The sequence below is a fragment of the Pelodiscus sinensis genome, chromosome 26, assembly GCF_052426305.1.
Source record: "Pelodiscus sinensis isolate ZL-2025 chromosome 26, ASM5242630v1, whole genome shotgun sequence".
In the NCBI taxonomy this organism is placed as follows: Eukaryota; Metazoa; Chordata; order Testudines; family Trionychidae; genus Pelodiscus; species Pelodiscus sinensis.
In genome coordinates this window covers 10,026,504-10,039,381 of record NC_143077.1, presented here as the reverse complement: position 1 = coordinate 10,039,381, position 12,878 = coordinate 10,026,504, and the positions used below count along the sequence as shown (strand labels likewise).

Genomic DNA, 12,878 nt, shown 5'->3' with positions numbered 1-12,878 from the left:
AGCGTCCGTAGCCAATCTAGATGCGCTTTTCCGCAAAAAAGCCCCGATCGCCATTTTCACGATCGGGGCTTTTTTGCGGAAAACAAATCTCTGCTGTCTACACTGGCCCTTTTGCGCAAAAGTTTTTCGGAAAAAGACTTTTGCCCGAACATGAGCAGCATAGTATTTCCGCAAAAGCACTGACAATCTTACATGAGATCGTCAGTGCTTTTGCGGAAATTCAAGCAGCCAGTGTAGACAGCTGGCAAGTTTTTCCAGAAAAGCAGCTGCTTTTCTGGAAAAAGTGGCCAGTCTAGACACAGCCCCCCAATGTCACATCCATCATGCAAAGTGTCCCATCCTTCATTCTCACACAGCACTGAGACAGGCTCACCAGCATCCTAGAGCTCTATACCTTCTTTGACTCTGCGGTTTCCACAGAAAGCCTATGAAGTTTTATCATGAAGTTGACTGTGGGGAAGAAAATGAACACTCTACCTCATGCTGCTAGAATATTACTTCCTGCTACTTAATTTCTGGGATGGCCTCCCTCTGTGACATTCTGTACTTGAAACCACATTGAAATGAAGGCCAAAAAATATGCCTTCTATGTAAGATGACATTTGCAGCAGGCTGAAATCTCTGGTTAAGTGTTCTGCTGCAGAAGGCAAGGTCACAGCCCCCGTCTGGGACGTTTTACAATACAGTGGCTCTGGATCTGTGACGAAGTCTATTAAAAAATGCAAACGCATTTGTGGGCAGATCACAGCTGGGTCAAAACCCCACGGAACAGAATATCTCCCACTGGTAAGCACAGTATATATACACCTGGGACGGATGAACTACGCAGTAAATTTATGAATGGTAATGATTAAACAAGGTGGACAAAATTCTTCCTGCCACTACGCCAATGTCTATATGAAGTCATCCCCTTGAAGGTAATGAATTATACCAATGTCATCCAGGTTTTATCAAGGAATGCATTTATACCGGATTCTTATGGAGGGCCTGGTGCAATGCATAAAGTACGTCCTGTACAATCCAATGGCATTTCTTTTCATCCATGAAAGATATTTATAATTATGACAATGCCTGCCCCCTTCAGCCTGCCAAAGTCCCCTAGAATCTCCATGATTAACATATGATCCAAGGCATGGGATCTGCAAAAAATGAGGAGTAATGTTAGTTCGGACTAAGGGCTTTAGTCCAAACTAACGCGTCCCGGCACGCACTTCCTGGTTCGAATCAGCTGTGATTCGAACTAGCGCGCCAGTGAGATCATGTTAATGAAGCGCGGGATATTTAAATCCCCGCTTCATTAACTACTTCGGTCGACTGCATTTGCATCCCAAGTCCGATCTAGGGATGCAGTATAGACGTACCCTGAGAGAGAACTGGTGGAGAGCACGTGGGATTGCAGGGAGGGACATACTGGGATAGATCATTAGATGATCATAATGGTCCCTTCTGACCTTAAAGTCTATGAACTATGAACTGTGAAGCAACCCAGTTGCTCTCATGACCAAGGAAATGGTCACCATTAACCAAAGGGGAGTGCTCTGGAAGGGTTGGTCTTGGGGTGAAGATACCTTCTTGGGAAGCATCTCTGGCCCAGCTAGCCTCTCTAGGGATATGTCTACACAGCAGTGTGATTTTTTTTTTGAATAATTGTCGTGATTCCTGAATAACATAGTCAGCGTCTACACTACAAGCAGTTATTTCGACATAATGTCAAAATAATGTCAAGCCGGAGGACGTCTTATTCCGACTCCTGTAACCCTCATTTTACGAGGAGTAAGGGAAGTTGGAGGAAGAGTGCTCTTGCTCAGACTTCCTGCTGCGTAGACAGTGCCAAAAGCCGAAGTACGCTATTTTGACTTCAGCTAGGCAATTGACATAGCTCGGGTTGCGTAGCTTATTTCGGCTTTAGCCCTGCTGTGTAGACATGCCCTAGGAGGCCCACAAACTCAGAGGGATCCATTGTAAGTGGATCCCCCGATGCTGTCTTCAGATGCCCCTCGCGTTCACTTTGCAGTCTCACAGGGGATCCTACCCTGCCTACCCCCAGGTAGGAGGAAGACAGTCGCTGTGCAGGATCACTGGGCCTTCAGAGCAGCAGTACCTCCCCCCACGCCATGTTAATGGGAGCCTCGACCCTGCCTGAAGGCAGTGCCTCACAACACATCATTGTGGGGAAACAATAGGCCCTTGGCCTAGTGGAGATTAGTAGAAGTATAATAAGCTGACGCTGCCTCAGAGATGCATCCTGTGATAGTCAGAAGTCACCGTTGTGGTGTCTTGACTCTGCCATGAGCTGTTTGCTTTGCCAAGTGCTGGGCCCTGAAAGACCAGGTGCCCTGAGGACATCAGAAAGGTCCCGTTGCTATGGCGATTATGCTTACTGGTGATGACAGTATGGCCTCTGTGGGCACTGGTGTGAGAACCAGGACCGAGGGCAGGCAAGGCTTCACAGAGTGAAAATGTGAACCGGGGTAGATTTCTCCTCTTGCTGCAGCAGCTGCATACTCCTGACAGAGCTAGGGTTTGCAGGTGTCTGGTTTTCATCCAGACAATCTGGTTTTTGCCACCTCTGTCCTATTAAAAAAAAACAGAAAATACCGGATATGTAAAATGTCTGGTATTTTCTGTTTTTCTCAGATGGAAAGCCAGTAGGGACATTCTTCCCCTGCTGCATCTGACGTGGGAGTGGGGAGCGTGGGGTTATTTAAAAGCGCAGCTTGGTTCCCATTTTTTTTTCTCAACCAATTTTCTTCCTGCCATGTTCGGTATTATTTTTGAAAGTATCTGGCAACCCTAGACAGAGCCCACACATGAAGGAAAAGGAAAATCGTGGCACTGATCTGCTCTGAGGAGTCAAGATTAACTTTGCCCTTGGTTTGGGTCAAGTTCTGCCTGGCAACTGTAGTGGGATTGGACACTGCTCAGCACCATACAGGGCCACGCTCCCTGGGGAAAGGAGCCTGCCTGGGGTTGTTTTGCTGTGGAGCTAGCAAGCTTTAGGTTCCACTCGCTAGGCAACATGTGCCGAGGACCCAAATGGCCCTAAGAAAGCATCTGTACGGCTGGTTGCTAGGACACTGGGCTGGGAGTGGGGTTACCTGTGCTCTTTTCCTGCCTCTGCCACTGTGACAACTTGGGCACATCTCTGCTGCGCGCCGTGCCTCAGTTTCCCTGCTGATCTGTGTCTCTTTATATTTCCCACTCTTGGGGGCGGAGCCTCTCATTCCAGTTTAAGCCAGAGTCTCTCGGTGATACTGTAGTACAAATGAGTAGTAATAAAAGAGTGGCCTGTGTGTCCATGGACTAGGGGAAAGAGCATCACCTCCTGCTGCTTACGTCTGTGCACTTTTTTTCCATCTCTCCCCCCTCAACCTTCCGTCTCTTCCCCCTTGTCACCAGGCAAACCTGGTCGCGCCATGAACTTTGAGCCCTCTGGCTGACAGTGCTTCGAGGGCTGGCGATTTGTCCAAATCCCCTCCGAGGATGTGGGGCTGAGCAGGCTGGGTGTGGGGCCCGGTGGATTGTTGTGATGCCTCCCTGACTTTGCATGCCTTGGGCCCGATCCACAGCTGGCGTCAGTAGATTCCTGTGGCACTAGGTCACACTTCGCAGTTGAGACTCAAATTGCTTCCTAAGAGCCCAGTCTGCTTTGTTTCTGTTTGGAGGACAGCACACGTGGTGGCCCTGCTTTGGGGTAATCCAGGAAGGCCAGGCCTGTCCCTAGTTGGAACAAGCATTACAAAAGAATTTACTAAACACCACTGTTCCCTCCATTCAGTAGGCTTCTCCCCTGTCCTGAGTGCCAGTCAGGCTCCCCCGAGGATGACCGAGGGTGGTGCTTAGACGGGGATGGAAGTGCCTGGATTTCTAATGGCTTCTCTCTCTCTCTCTCCCTCCCTCCCTCCCTCTGTCTCTCTCTCCCTCTGTGTTGCCGCACAGAAAGCTGATCTGGCTGTTGCTCCTCTCACCATCACCCACGTCCGGGAGAAAGCGATAGACTTCTCCAAGCCTTTCATGACATTGGGGGTCAGCATTCTGTACCGGAAGCCCAACGGGACCAATCCCAGTGTGTTTTCCTTCCTCAACCCCTTGTCTCCTGACATTTGGATGTACATTCTCCTCGCCTACTTGGGGGTCAGCTGTGTGCTGTTTGTCATAGCCAGGTAAGGGGCACTCCAATGCCATGGCTCTAGACTGCCACTGCACATCACTGCACATCCAATGCCCACTGGCCTAGCTACCAGACCCTTTGACAAGTTCAATATCCCACCCCCGGCAGTCTGCAAATTCAACCTGTTCTTCCCTTAATGCAGGAGTTGTCAAACTTGTGATACTGTGACCCCCCTCTCAGTTGCTCGTGACCCCCCTCTCCATTGCTGCAACCAGCTTCTCAGTTGCTCGTGACCCCCCCCCTAAGTTGTTTGCGATCTCCCTCTAAGTTGCTCGCGACCCCCCAGGGGGTCAGGACCCACAGTTTGAGAAACGCTGCCTTAAAGCAATTACTTCTCCTCCATTGAACAAAGACAGGCTGGTTTGTTGGTAGGGTGGCTCGTGATTGTCAGGCTACATGCCCTGTTGGGTTTCCTTTTCTTGCTGAGGGATACGTGGTGCACCCATGGGAGCACCCTTCACAAATGTTGGTCTGGTACTGATTCATGGACAGTGTACATGCCTTGCTCCATAGGGCCTGTCTCTGATCTCTCTGACACTGGTTTCCTACCACTGCAGCTCCAGTTAACTCCATGCATTTACTCTGAGAGGACACGTCTACACTAGGAAACTAATTCAAAATAACTAAAATTGATTTAATAACTCCTGAAATAACAATTGAAATTGCGTGGCCTCACTATGGGGTAGCTGTGAAATCAGTCCGAGACAGGCTCCGTTAAAGTAGATATGCAACCTCGACTTAGAGCCCCAGGCAACACTGGGGACTAATTAGTTTGAATGACTTGGGGGAGTAGTTATTTCAAAATAGTGGCACCAGTGCGTCCACACAACCGCTATTTCGGAATAACTATTTCAAAATGAGCATGATTCCCCGAGGAAAGCAGGAGTACAGCTTTCGAAGTAAGCAGCCTGTTCTTTCAAAATAACAGGCTTGTTAGTGTGAACACTCCGCTTCTTAATTTGACCTAAGGGGGGTTATTTCGAAATAAAGCCCTAGTGCAGATCAGAGCTGAGTGAAATTATAACTGTGTCTGCTGTTTGGGGGAAGGGGTTTATTTACTGTGGGATCACTCACTGAGACAAGCAGGCTTTTTAATTGTAGGGGTGACTGATTACTTCTATACCCACTGGTTTGTTATGATATGGTCCGTCATTCATGCGCACTGGAATGAGGCACTGTGGTTTGCTATGACACAGTAAGATCTCATTAGTTTTAGGGCTGAGCATGCTAGGCAGTTAAGGTGGAATTTCTTAGTCGTGGTGTCATGCTGTGCACATTATAAAGTATCTAGCAGTAGATGTTGCTTTTCTAAATGGAAATAGTCAGCCATGGAGCACAAGAATTGGCAGACTGGATGAACTCAGTGAGCCCAGTATTCTGTCTCAGCAATTGGCCAGCACTAGCTGCTTCAGAGGGAAGTGCCAGAAAATTTGTAGTGAAAATATTGGGTGAGCTACCCATAGCAGAAGTGCCTTCTACCCCATTACTCCCTCCCGCCATGAGATAGAGGTTTACAGCCTTTCAGATTTTTTTTTAACCCTACTCAAAGTAGCTGTTGGTATTCTCATGTGTAAGCTTCTTTTGAATCTTGTTAACTTCTTGGCCCCAGTGATACACTGTGGCAAGGAGTTCCCCAGGTCAATTATGTGTTGAGGGGTGGAGGTTATGTATTTTCTTTCATTCTTGCATCCCGTTTAATTGAATATGCCCTAATTGTGATGGAGGGTGTTGGGAGCGCATGACTTATCTCCTCTGCCATCTATTACAGAATATGCCTTTTTTCATACACCGCCCAGTCGTCTCTCTAAGCAGTCCTACTTTCTTGAGACACAGACCACACCACAGCCTTGCTCACTTTCACCTTCTCTCTCTCTGAACCCACTGCAAGCAACCCCCTAAACCTCCTATAAAGCAAACCAGCGGCAAGCCTGTTGCCATGGCTCTGACATCGTGCCTGCTGGAAGAATTAACACGCCGCTAATCTTCCAGTTTAAAATCCTTTCCTGTCCTTTAAAAGCAGCAACATTTGCATGCGTTATTAATTTCATACAGTCTTTGTCTGATGAGATGCACAGTCTGGGGCCTCTTCAGAATGTACCGGGGCGAAGCCTCCGCGTCCCTCCCATTGGACGATGAGCCATACGTCAGCATGCGGGCCCTCCATGCAAGGGGAAGGTCTCTCTTGGAGGCACTAGTCCCCATTAGCCCTCCCTCTCCTTTTGATTAGTGTCCTTAATTGAGCTGTTTTGTAATGGCTTTGCTTCCATTTTGCCTGCCACTCATCCATATTTATGGGACACAGAGACAGCCTTGTTTTGGTTGTCTGACGGGGTCCTCAGGGGTGCTTAATGCAGCACATAAATGAGCTATTATGGCCACGCTTTGCTGTTTATCATTTCAAAGCTCGTAAATTGGGTGCGTGGAGAGCAGACTGCTCCATTGTGGCTGTGCTTTTGAAGTGCCACTCTGCCTGGTGCCTTTCGGCTGGAGTTTGTTGTGATTTTTTTTCCCCAGTTCCTAGGATGGCTCCCGATGTTCTCCTGTCAGGCCACCTTTCGGCTATGTCTACACTGTCGCGATCTTATGCCAGAGATATGCAAATGAGGCTAAGCTGCCCCTTCTTGTGCAAGAAAAACCCTCTTGCGCAATGCCATTATTCCTGAAAATAATCAGCGTAGCAGCATTGTGCAAGAGGGTTTTTCTTTTGCAAGAAGGGGCAGTGTAGACCGCTCCTTCTAGCACAAGAGCCTTTTCCAAAAAAATGGCGGCTCATTAGGTATGCAAATGAGGCTCAGCGATATTCCACGTGTAGCCTCATTTGCATATCTCTGGCGCAAGGTTGTGCCAGTGTAGACATAGCCTTCCTGTGTAAGCCGTTGACCCTCTGTGTCCTAGGGTATGTCTACACTGCAGAGTTTTTCTGGAAAAATGGCCGTATTTCCGGGAAAAACTACACAACAGAAAGTCAAAACAACGCAGGGGGTTTTCTGACATTGTTAAACTTCTTTCTATGAGGAAGAAGCCTTTTTCTGAAAGAGATCTTTCGGAAAAAAGCCTGTGTGCATGGGGAAGAGGGGTTTTTTTTTCAAAAGAAGATCTCTTCCAGAAAAGCTCCTTCCGAAAGAAGGCTGCAACCTAGACATCCTAGAGACCAGCTTGAGATAGGCTTTGTTTGAGGCACAAATAGCAGTTAGGTGACCAATTCCCATGGTGAGTTAGGTACCACTGCCAGTTGTGCCTGGAAAATCTCCCCATATAATCTCCAGCATCCATGCACCAGCTCTCTGGGATGGCCTTAGTGCCAATTTACTTCCTAGGATGGATGGCATGGTGGCTTCCTTAAAACGTCTTTCGCAAAGCTTCTAATCCACTGACATTTCATTCAAATATTCAAAGCAGCGATTCACTACCGAATGGCAGTATGCAGAACCCATTAACCCCGATGTTTCAGGGTTGCTGTAGTTTGCTGCCCTCCTGGGATCTCTGCAGCATTTAGAAATTATTACCTGGGCTTAGTGTGTAATACCCTAATGACACCCACCAAAGCTGTCAAAGCAAACTGCTCAGCAGGCAGAATATTTGTTTGCCCCGCAACATCTGGGCTCATGAAGCAGCTGATTCTTCTGCACACTCGTGTAAATCAGGAGTAATGCCACAGAAATGAAAAGAAGTAACTCGTTCTATGGAGTTTGGAGGGTAAATACAAGGTTTACACTTACTCCTTATCATCCCCACAATAAACCTCTAGCAAGTGACAATACTTAGAATGCATCTGACCCATCACAGCATCCCGTCATTCTGTTGGAAAGAAACTGCCTGTACAGCATCCAGCATATTGGGGTGCTGGTTCATAACTGGGGGTATGTCTACACTACAAAGTTAATTCGAACTAACGGATGTTAGTTCGAATTAACTTTGATAGGTGCTACACTAGCGCTCCGCTAGTTCGAACTTAATTCGAACTAGCGGTGTGCTTAGTTCGAACTAGGTAAACCTCATTGAACGAGGACTAAGCCTAGTTCGAACTTACTAGTTCGAATTAAGGGGTGTGTAGCCCCTTAATTCAAATTAGTGGGAGGCTAGCCCTCCCCAGCTTTCCCTGGTGGCCACTCTGGCCAACACCAGGGAAACTCGTCTGCCCCCCTTCCGGCCCCGGACCTCTTAAAGGGGCACAGGCTGGCCAGCACCCAGCTAGCAGACCCTGCACCTGGCACGGCTCGAGCCAGCCACCCGCTGCCACCCAGCCATCCCCCTCTTCCCGGGACCAGTCTGGCAGTTCTCGGGAGCCTGCCCAGGACCGCACCCGCCTGGTTTAGTGCGGACATCATGGACCTCATCCACGACCTCCGCACTAGGCACAGAAAAGGGGCCGTCTAGGGCAGGAGAGCTGCCAGCCTGGCCACCTAGGAGCAGGTGTGCATGAAAATGAAGGTGGTCCACTGAGACCCCCAACCCTGAGCCCTGAGCTTACAATGGGCGTATTGGGTCATACCAAAGGTCCATCTAGCCCAGTAGCCTGTCTGCCGACAGTGGCCAACCCTAGGGACCCTGGAGGGGATGGACCGAAGACAGTGATCAAGCCATTTGTCTCGTGCCATCCCTCTCCAGCCTTCCACAAACTTTGGGCAGGGACACCACTCCTACCCCCTGGCTAATAGCACTCCATGGACCCAACCTCCATCACTTTATCTCACTTCTCTTTAAACTCTGTTCTAGTTCTAGCCGTCACAACCTCCTGCAGCAAGGAGTTCCACAGGTTGAATCTTTGCTTTGTGAAGAGCAACTTTCTGTTAGTAGTTTGAAGCCTGCTACCCATTCTTTTCCTTTGGTGTCCTCTAGTCCTTCTATTATGGGGACTAATGGAGAACTTTTCTTAATGCACCCTCTCCACCCCACTCATGCTTTTATGGACTTCTATCCTATCCCCCCTCAGTCTCCTCTTTTCTAAGCTGAGAAGTCCCAGTCTCTTTAGCCTCTCTTTATATGGGACTTGTTCCAAACCTCTGATCATTGTAGTTGCCCTCCCCTCTCCCACCCTCTCTCTTCCCCTCTCCCACCTCCTTTTCCCAGTCTCCCCCAGTTTTGTTCAATAAAGACAGATTCTATTTTTGACCACACGTTTTCTTTATTTTGTACATCAGGAAGGGGGGCTAGGGAAGGGTAAGTGGAAGGAGGTGAGGGAGGAATGGGGTACGAGCCCCCGATGGGGAGGACTGGGCTGGCTCTGCGGGCTTCTGGGGGTGGAAGCCCCCCAATTGCTCCCTCTCCCCAGATGGCAGTCTGCGGCAAGTACAGCCGGTCTGATGGCCGAGTGCTGTGATGTGCCCAGTGTGGGCACTCAGAGCACTCCAAGCCAGGACTGCTTTGCAAGAGGGGCACCCCTGAGAACTGTCTGTCCGGGGTGGGGGTCGGGTCCCTTTAAGCACAGCCCTCGGCTAGCCTGAGGCAGCAGCTCCACGCTCTACGTCCTCATCTGATGCCCTGCCGGCACTGCTTCCGGCCATCTTTAACCCCGGTTCAGGGTCCACTTAATGTGGACATGCTAGTTCGAATTAGCAAAACGGTAATTCGAACTAGTTTTTTTAGTCTGGATCCGTTAGTTCGAATTAGCTTAGTTCGAATTAACTAATTCGAACTAAGTTAGTTCGAATTTGCACTGTAGTGTAGACATACCCTGGGACTCCTAGAGCTACTGCAATACAAATAAAGGGTAGTCATTGTCCATGCCACTACCCCCATTTTGCAGGTAAAGCCAAAGGCTAAGTTGGTTTAAAAAAATGAAATTCAGATGTTTTTTGTATGGTGGGGGCGGAGAGCAGTGTTCTCCGTAAGCTGGGTGCTTCTGTGGCCATTCAAGAGGGATTCCAATGCTGCCTAGCTGATTAGCAGAGCGCCCACAGCACATATCGGTGCACATAAAAATGATTCCGCACATGGATAGAAAAAAAATCCGCAGATGGATGGAAAAGATTAGAGGGAACATTGGTAGAGAGTCACTTTTTTATCGTGAACATGTAATGAGATTTTCCAACCTTTTCAGCCCTGTTAAAGGTCACACAAATCAGGACTCAGCAGTTTTTGGCTCCTGCTCCCACACTAACTCCACAAGTTGAGCCACAGTTAACGTCAATGGGAATCTTGCTCATCAGGTTGGAAATGATCATGCTCATATGTTTATATAACACCCTTCGCTCTTGATAGTACCAAAAGAATTTCCAGTGCAGCCACAGACCCAGGCACAATATTTGGGTCCAGGTCCCAATGTGATGTTGTGAGCCAATACCTATTAGAGAAATAATAAACAGCTGGTGACTTTCATCCCATAGGTCGCTGCCCATCATGGGTGGATGAGGATCCCTGTATAACAGGGCTACTCAACTTTGGAAACCCCGGAGGCCACAATGATACTCACAGCACACGCCGAGGGCCGCAACTTAAGTGTGGTTGCATATATATGCAAATAGTTTCTTTCACACAATGCCCTGGTGCTCCCGGCACCTCCTCCTGGGGAGGCTAGAAATGCTGACACCCTTTACCTGTCTGTTTCAGCCAGTCCATCCGCTTGTGTCTTTCAAATGCTTACTCCACCTGGGGGACGCCTCGCCATTGTGGCGCGTGTTCCCAGTGGAGACCATGTTCAAAGGATCCCACATGTTGAGCCCCATGTAAACCCAAACTGCACACGGGCCACAAACAAACAGGCCCGTGCGTTGAGTAGACCTGCTGTATATCATTTGTACAACAGAGATTATTGTATATAGCAACACAACACACTTAGCAACACAAGATACCAGTCATTCGTTTCCAGGAGTATCTTCCATTCAATCCAGTATTGAATTGAAATTGCAGGGGGAGCTGGAGAAGAGGACACCAATTGCCGAATTATTGCTACTACGTTTATAGCTTCATAGATTACGATTATTCAGTCATCTAACCTGACCTCATGTCTATCACATTCTGTTAATTTTAACCTAGATATACTCCTAACATTGAGCCCAAGAGGGTACGGGTAGTCTCATTGCAGTAGGTGGCACCGCAGGAGAGCGACAGAAAACGTGCTCGAGATCTACAGAATTTTGCTCTAGCAGCTCTATCCCAGAGATAAGTGGGTGCTTTGCTGTTGATCATATCGGAGGAAGGGGTATCAGATCCTTAGCACTCTGGCAGTGCCAGCGCGCGACGCGACCAGACACTTAGCAGGGAATGAGATGTTCATCTGGGAAGATGAACACAGGCTAATTATGATTAGCAAAGTAGTCACTGTGATGAGTAATAGCATTATCTCTGCTCTCTGTCTCCGCTAACAATGCGGAACGGTGCTAGATGGACTCTATTGACATAATGACTGTATTTGATTTCTGTCGTGGTTTGAAATTAGAATTCTAATATATTTTTAGATTGATGAGTTTACTTTTCCTTTTTCACAGTGGGGGCCAAAAAATACCCCACCTTAAGCTCCCATCCTGATTTTCCTTTGAAGGCATTTTTAAATGTATTGATTAAACCTCAAAGGGAAAACCCTTTTCAATGTTCAGCCATGACAGGCACAAAAAAAACTGGAACGGAACTGCCAGCTTGCCCACAGGTGGCATAGTAGTAGGGCAGTCAACTTCACAAAGAGGAATTTCAGAAGGATCCAAGCACTGGGCCCAATGGTGTATTGTAGGAGAGATGGCTCTGCCTTCCCAAATCCACATCCACAGGGGCATATGCATAATGCATTCAGCAGCAGTTTGCATTCTACATTCCATGACTGGAGTCCCAGGGAGAATAAAGTTCGGAGATCTCCCTTGTCCAGTGACATGCGCTGTCTCCTGCTTTCCCCTACAGGAGGAATTGCTCCCTCTCTGGATGGGTATTTTGGCTGTGGCTGCAGTCTATTCCACACAAGCTGCAGTCTATTCCACAGAAGCCTAATCCGAACTAGCTAGTCCGTGCCACGTCTAGCCGCGCGTCACGGGGTTCGAACTAGCCGGCATTTAAAAATGGCGCCGGCCGGCTTCATGCAAATGAAGCCCGGGAAATTCAAATCCCGGGCTTCATTTGCAATTGCGGATGACTACATTACCCCCACTAGTTCGAACTAGCGGGGTAGTGTAGACATACCCGGAGTTACCGGATGCTCTCAGGCTCGGCAGCCTGCACAACCAGGCCAGAACGGAAGGGGGATTTAGCTCAGCCTGGCATCCAGATCACACCAAAGCACCTTCAATTCTTGACATCTCTAGCTGCCGCCTTTCAGAGTGTCCGTATCTCCTCGGGCAGAGGGTCTCAGCCCCAGGAAAGTTTGAAGTCTGGCTCCATTCTGAAGTGGCAGGTTTGGTCCCACTGAGCATGGCCCAGACAGGGCGCTGAAATGGATTAACCTTCATTTCCTTCTTCTCATTTATCATTTGCCAGTCTCTGGCATTCCATCCAGCTACCTTCCATCTAGTTTGCAGTGATAAAATGCACAGATTTGCAGCAAAAACCAATGCCTGAGTTGCCTCAAGATGTCTGCAATGCAATATGGATTTTTTTTCCTATCCAGATACTTCAGGGGGCAATTCTTTAGAGGCCCCATTGCACTTACAGTTTTCTTCTTTCCTCCTCTTTCTAACTAATCGGTTCTGCTCCTGCCATTTCATTCTGCCCTTTTAAGGCATTTCTAATATTCAGTGTGATTTTAGCTGCTCAGGAATGATCCTTTAACACAGAGAGATGAAGA

The 12,878-nt window shown here is 48.3% G+C and overlaps 1 protein-coding gene across 2 annotated transcripts in view; it reads left to right on the top strand.

Moving 5' to 3' along the window:
- The window catches only part of GRIK3 (glutamate ionotropic receptor kainate type subunit 3), a 314,080-nt gene that overhangs the window by 264,269 nt on the left and 36,933 nt on the right, over positions 1–12,878 (top strand). For both annotated transcript variants that reach the window (XM_006134255.5, XM_075908606.2), the window contains exon 11: positions 3,940–4,163. In XM_006134255.5, the coding sequence (XP_006134317.2) occupies positions 3,940–4,163 (224 nt within the window). The remainder of the gene's footprint in view (positions 1–3,939; positions 4,164–12,878) is intronic.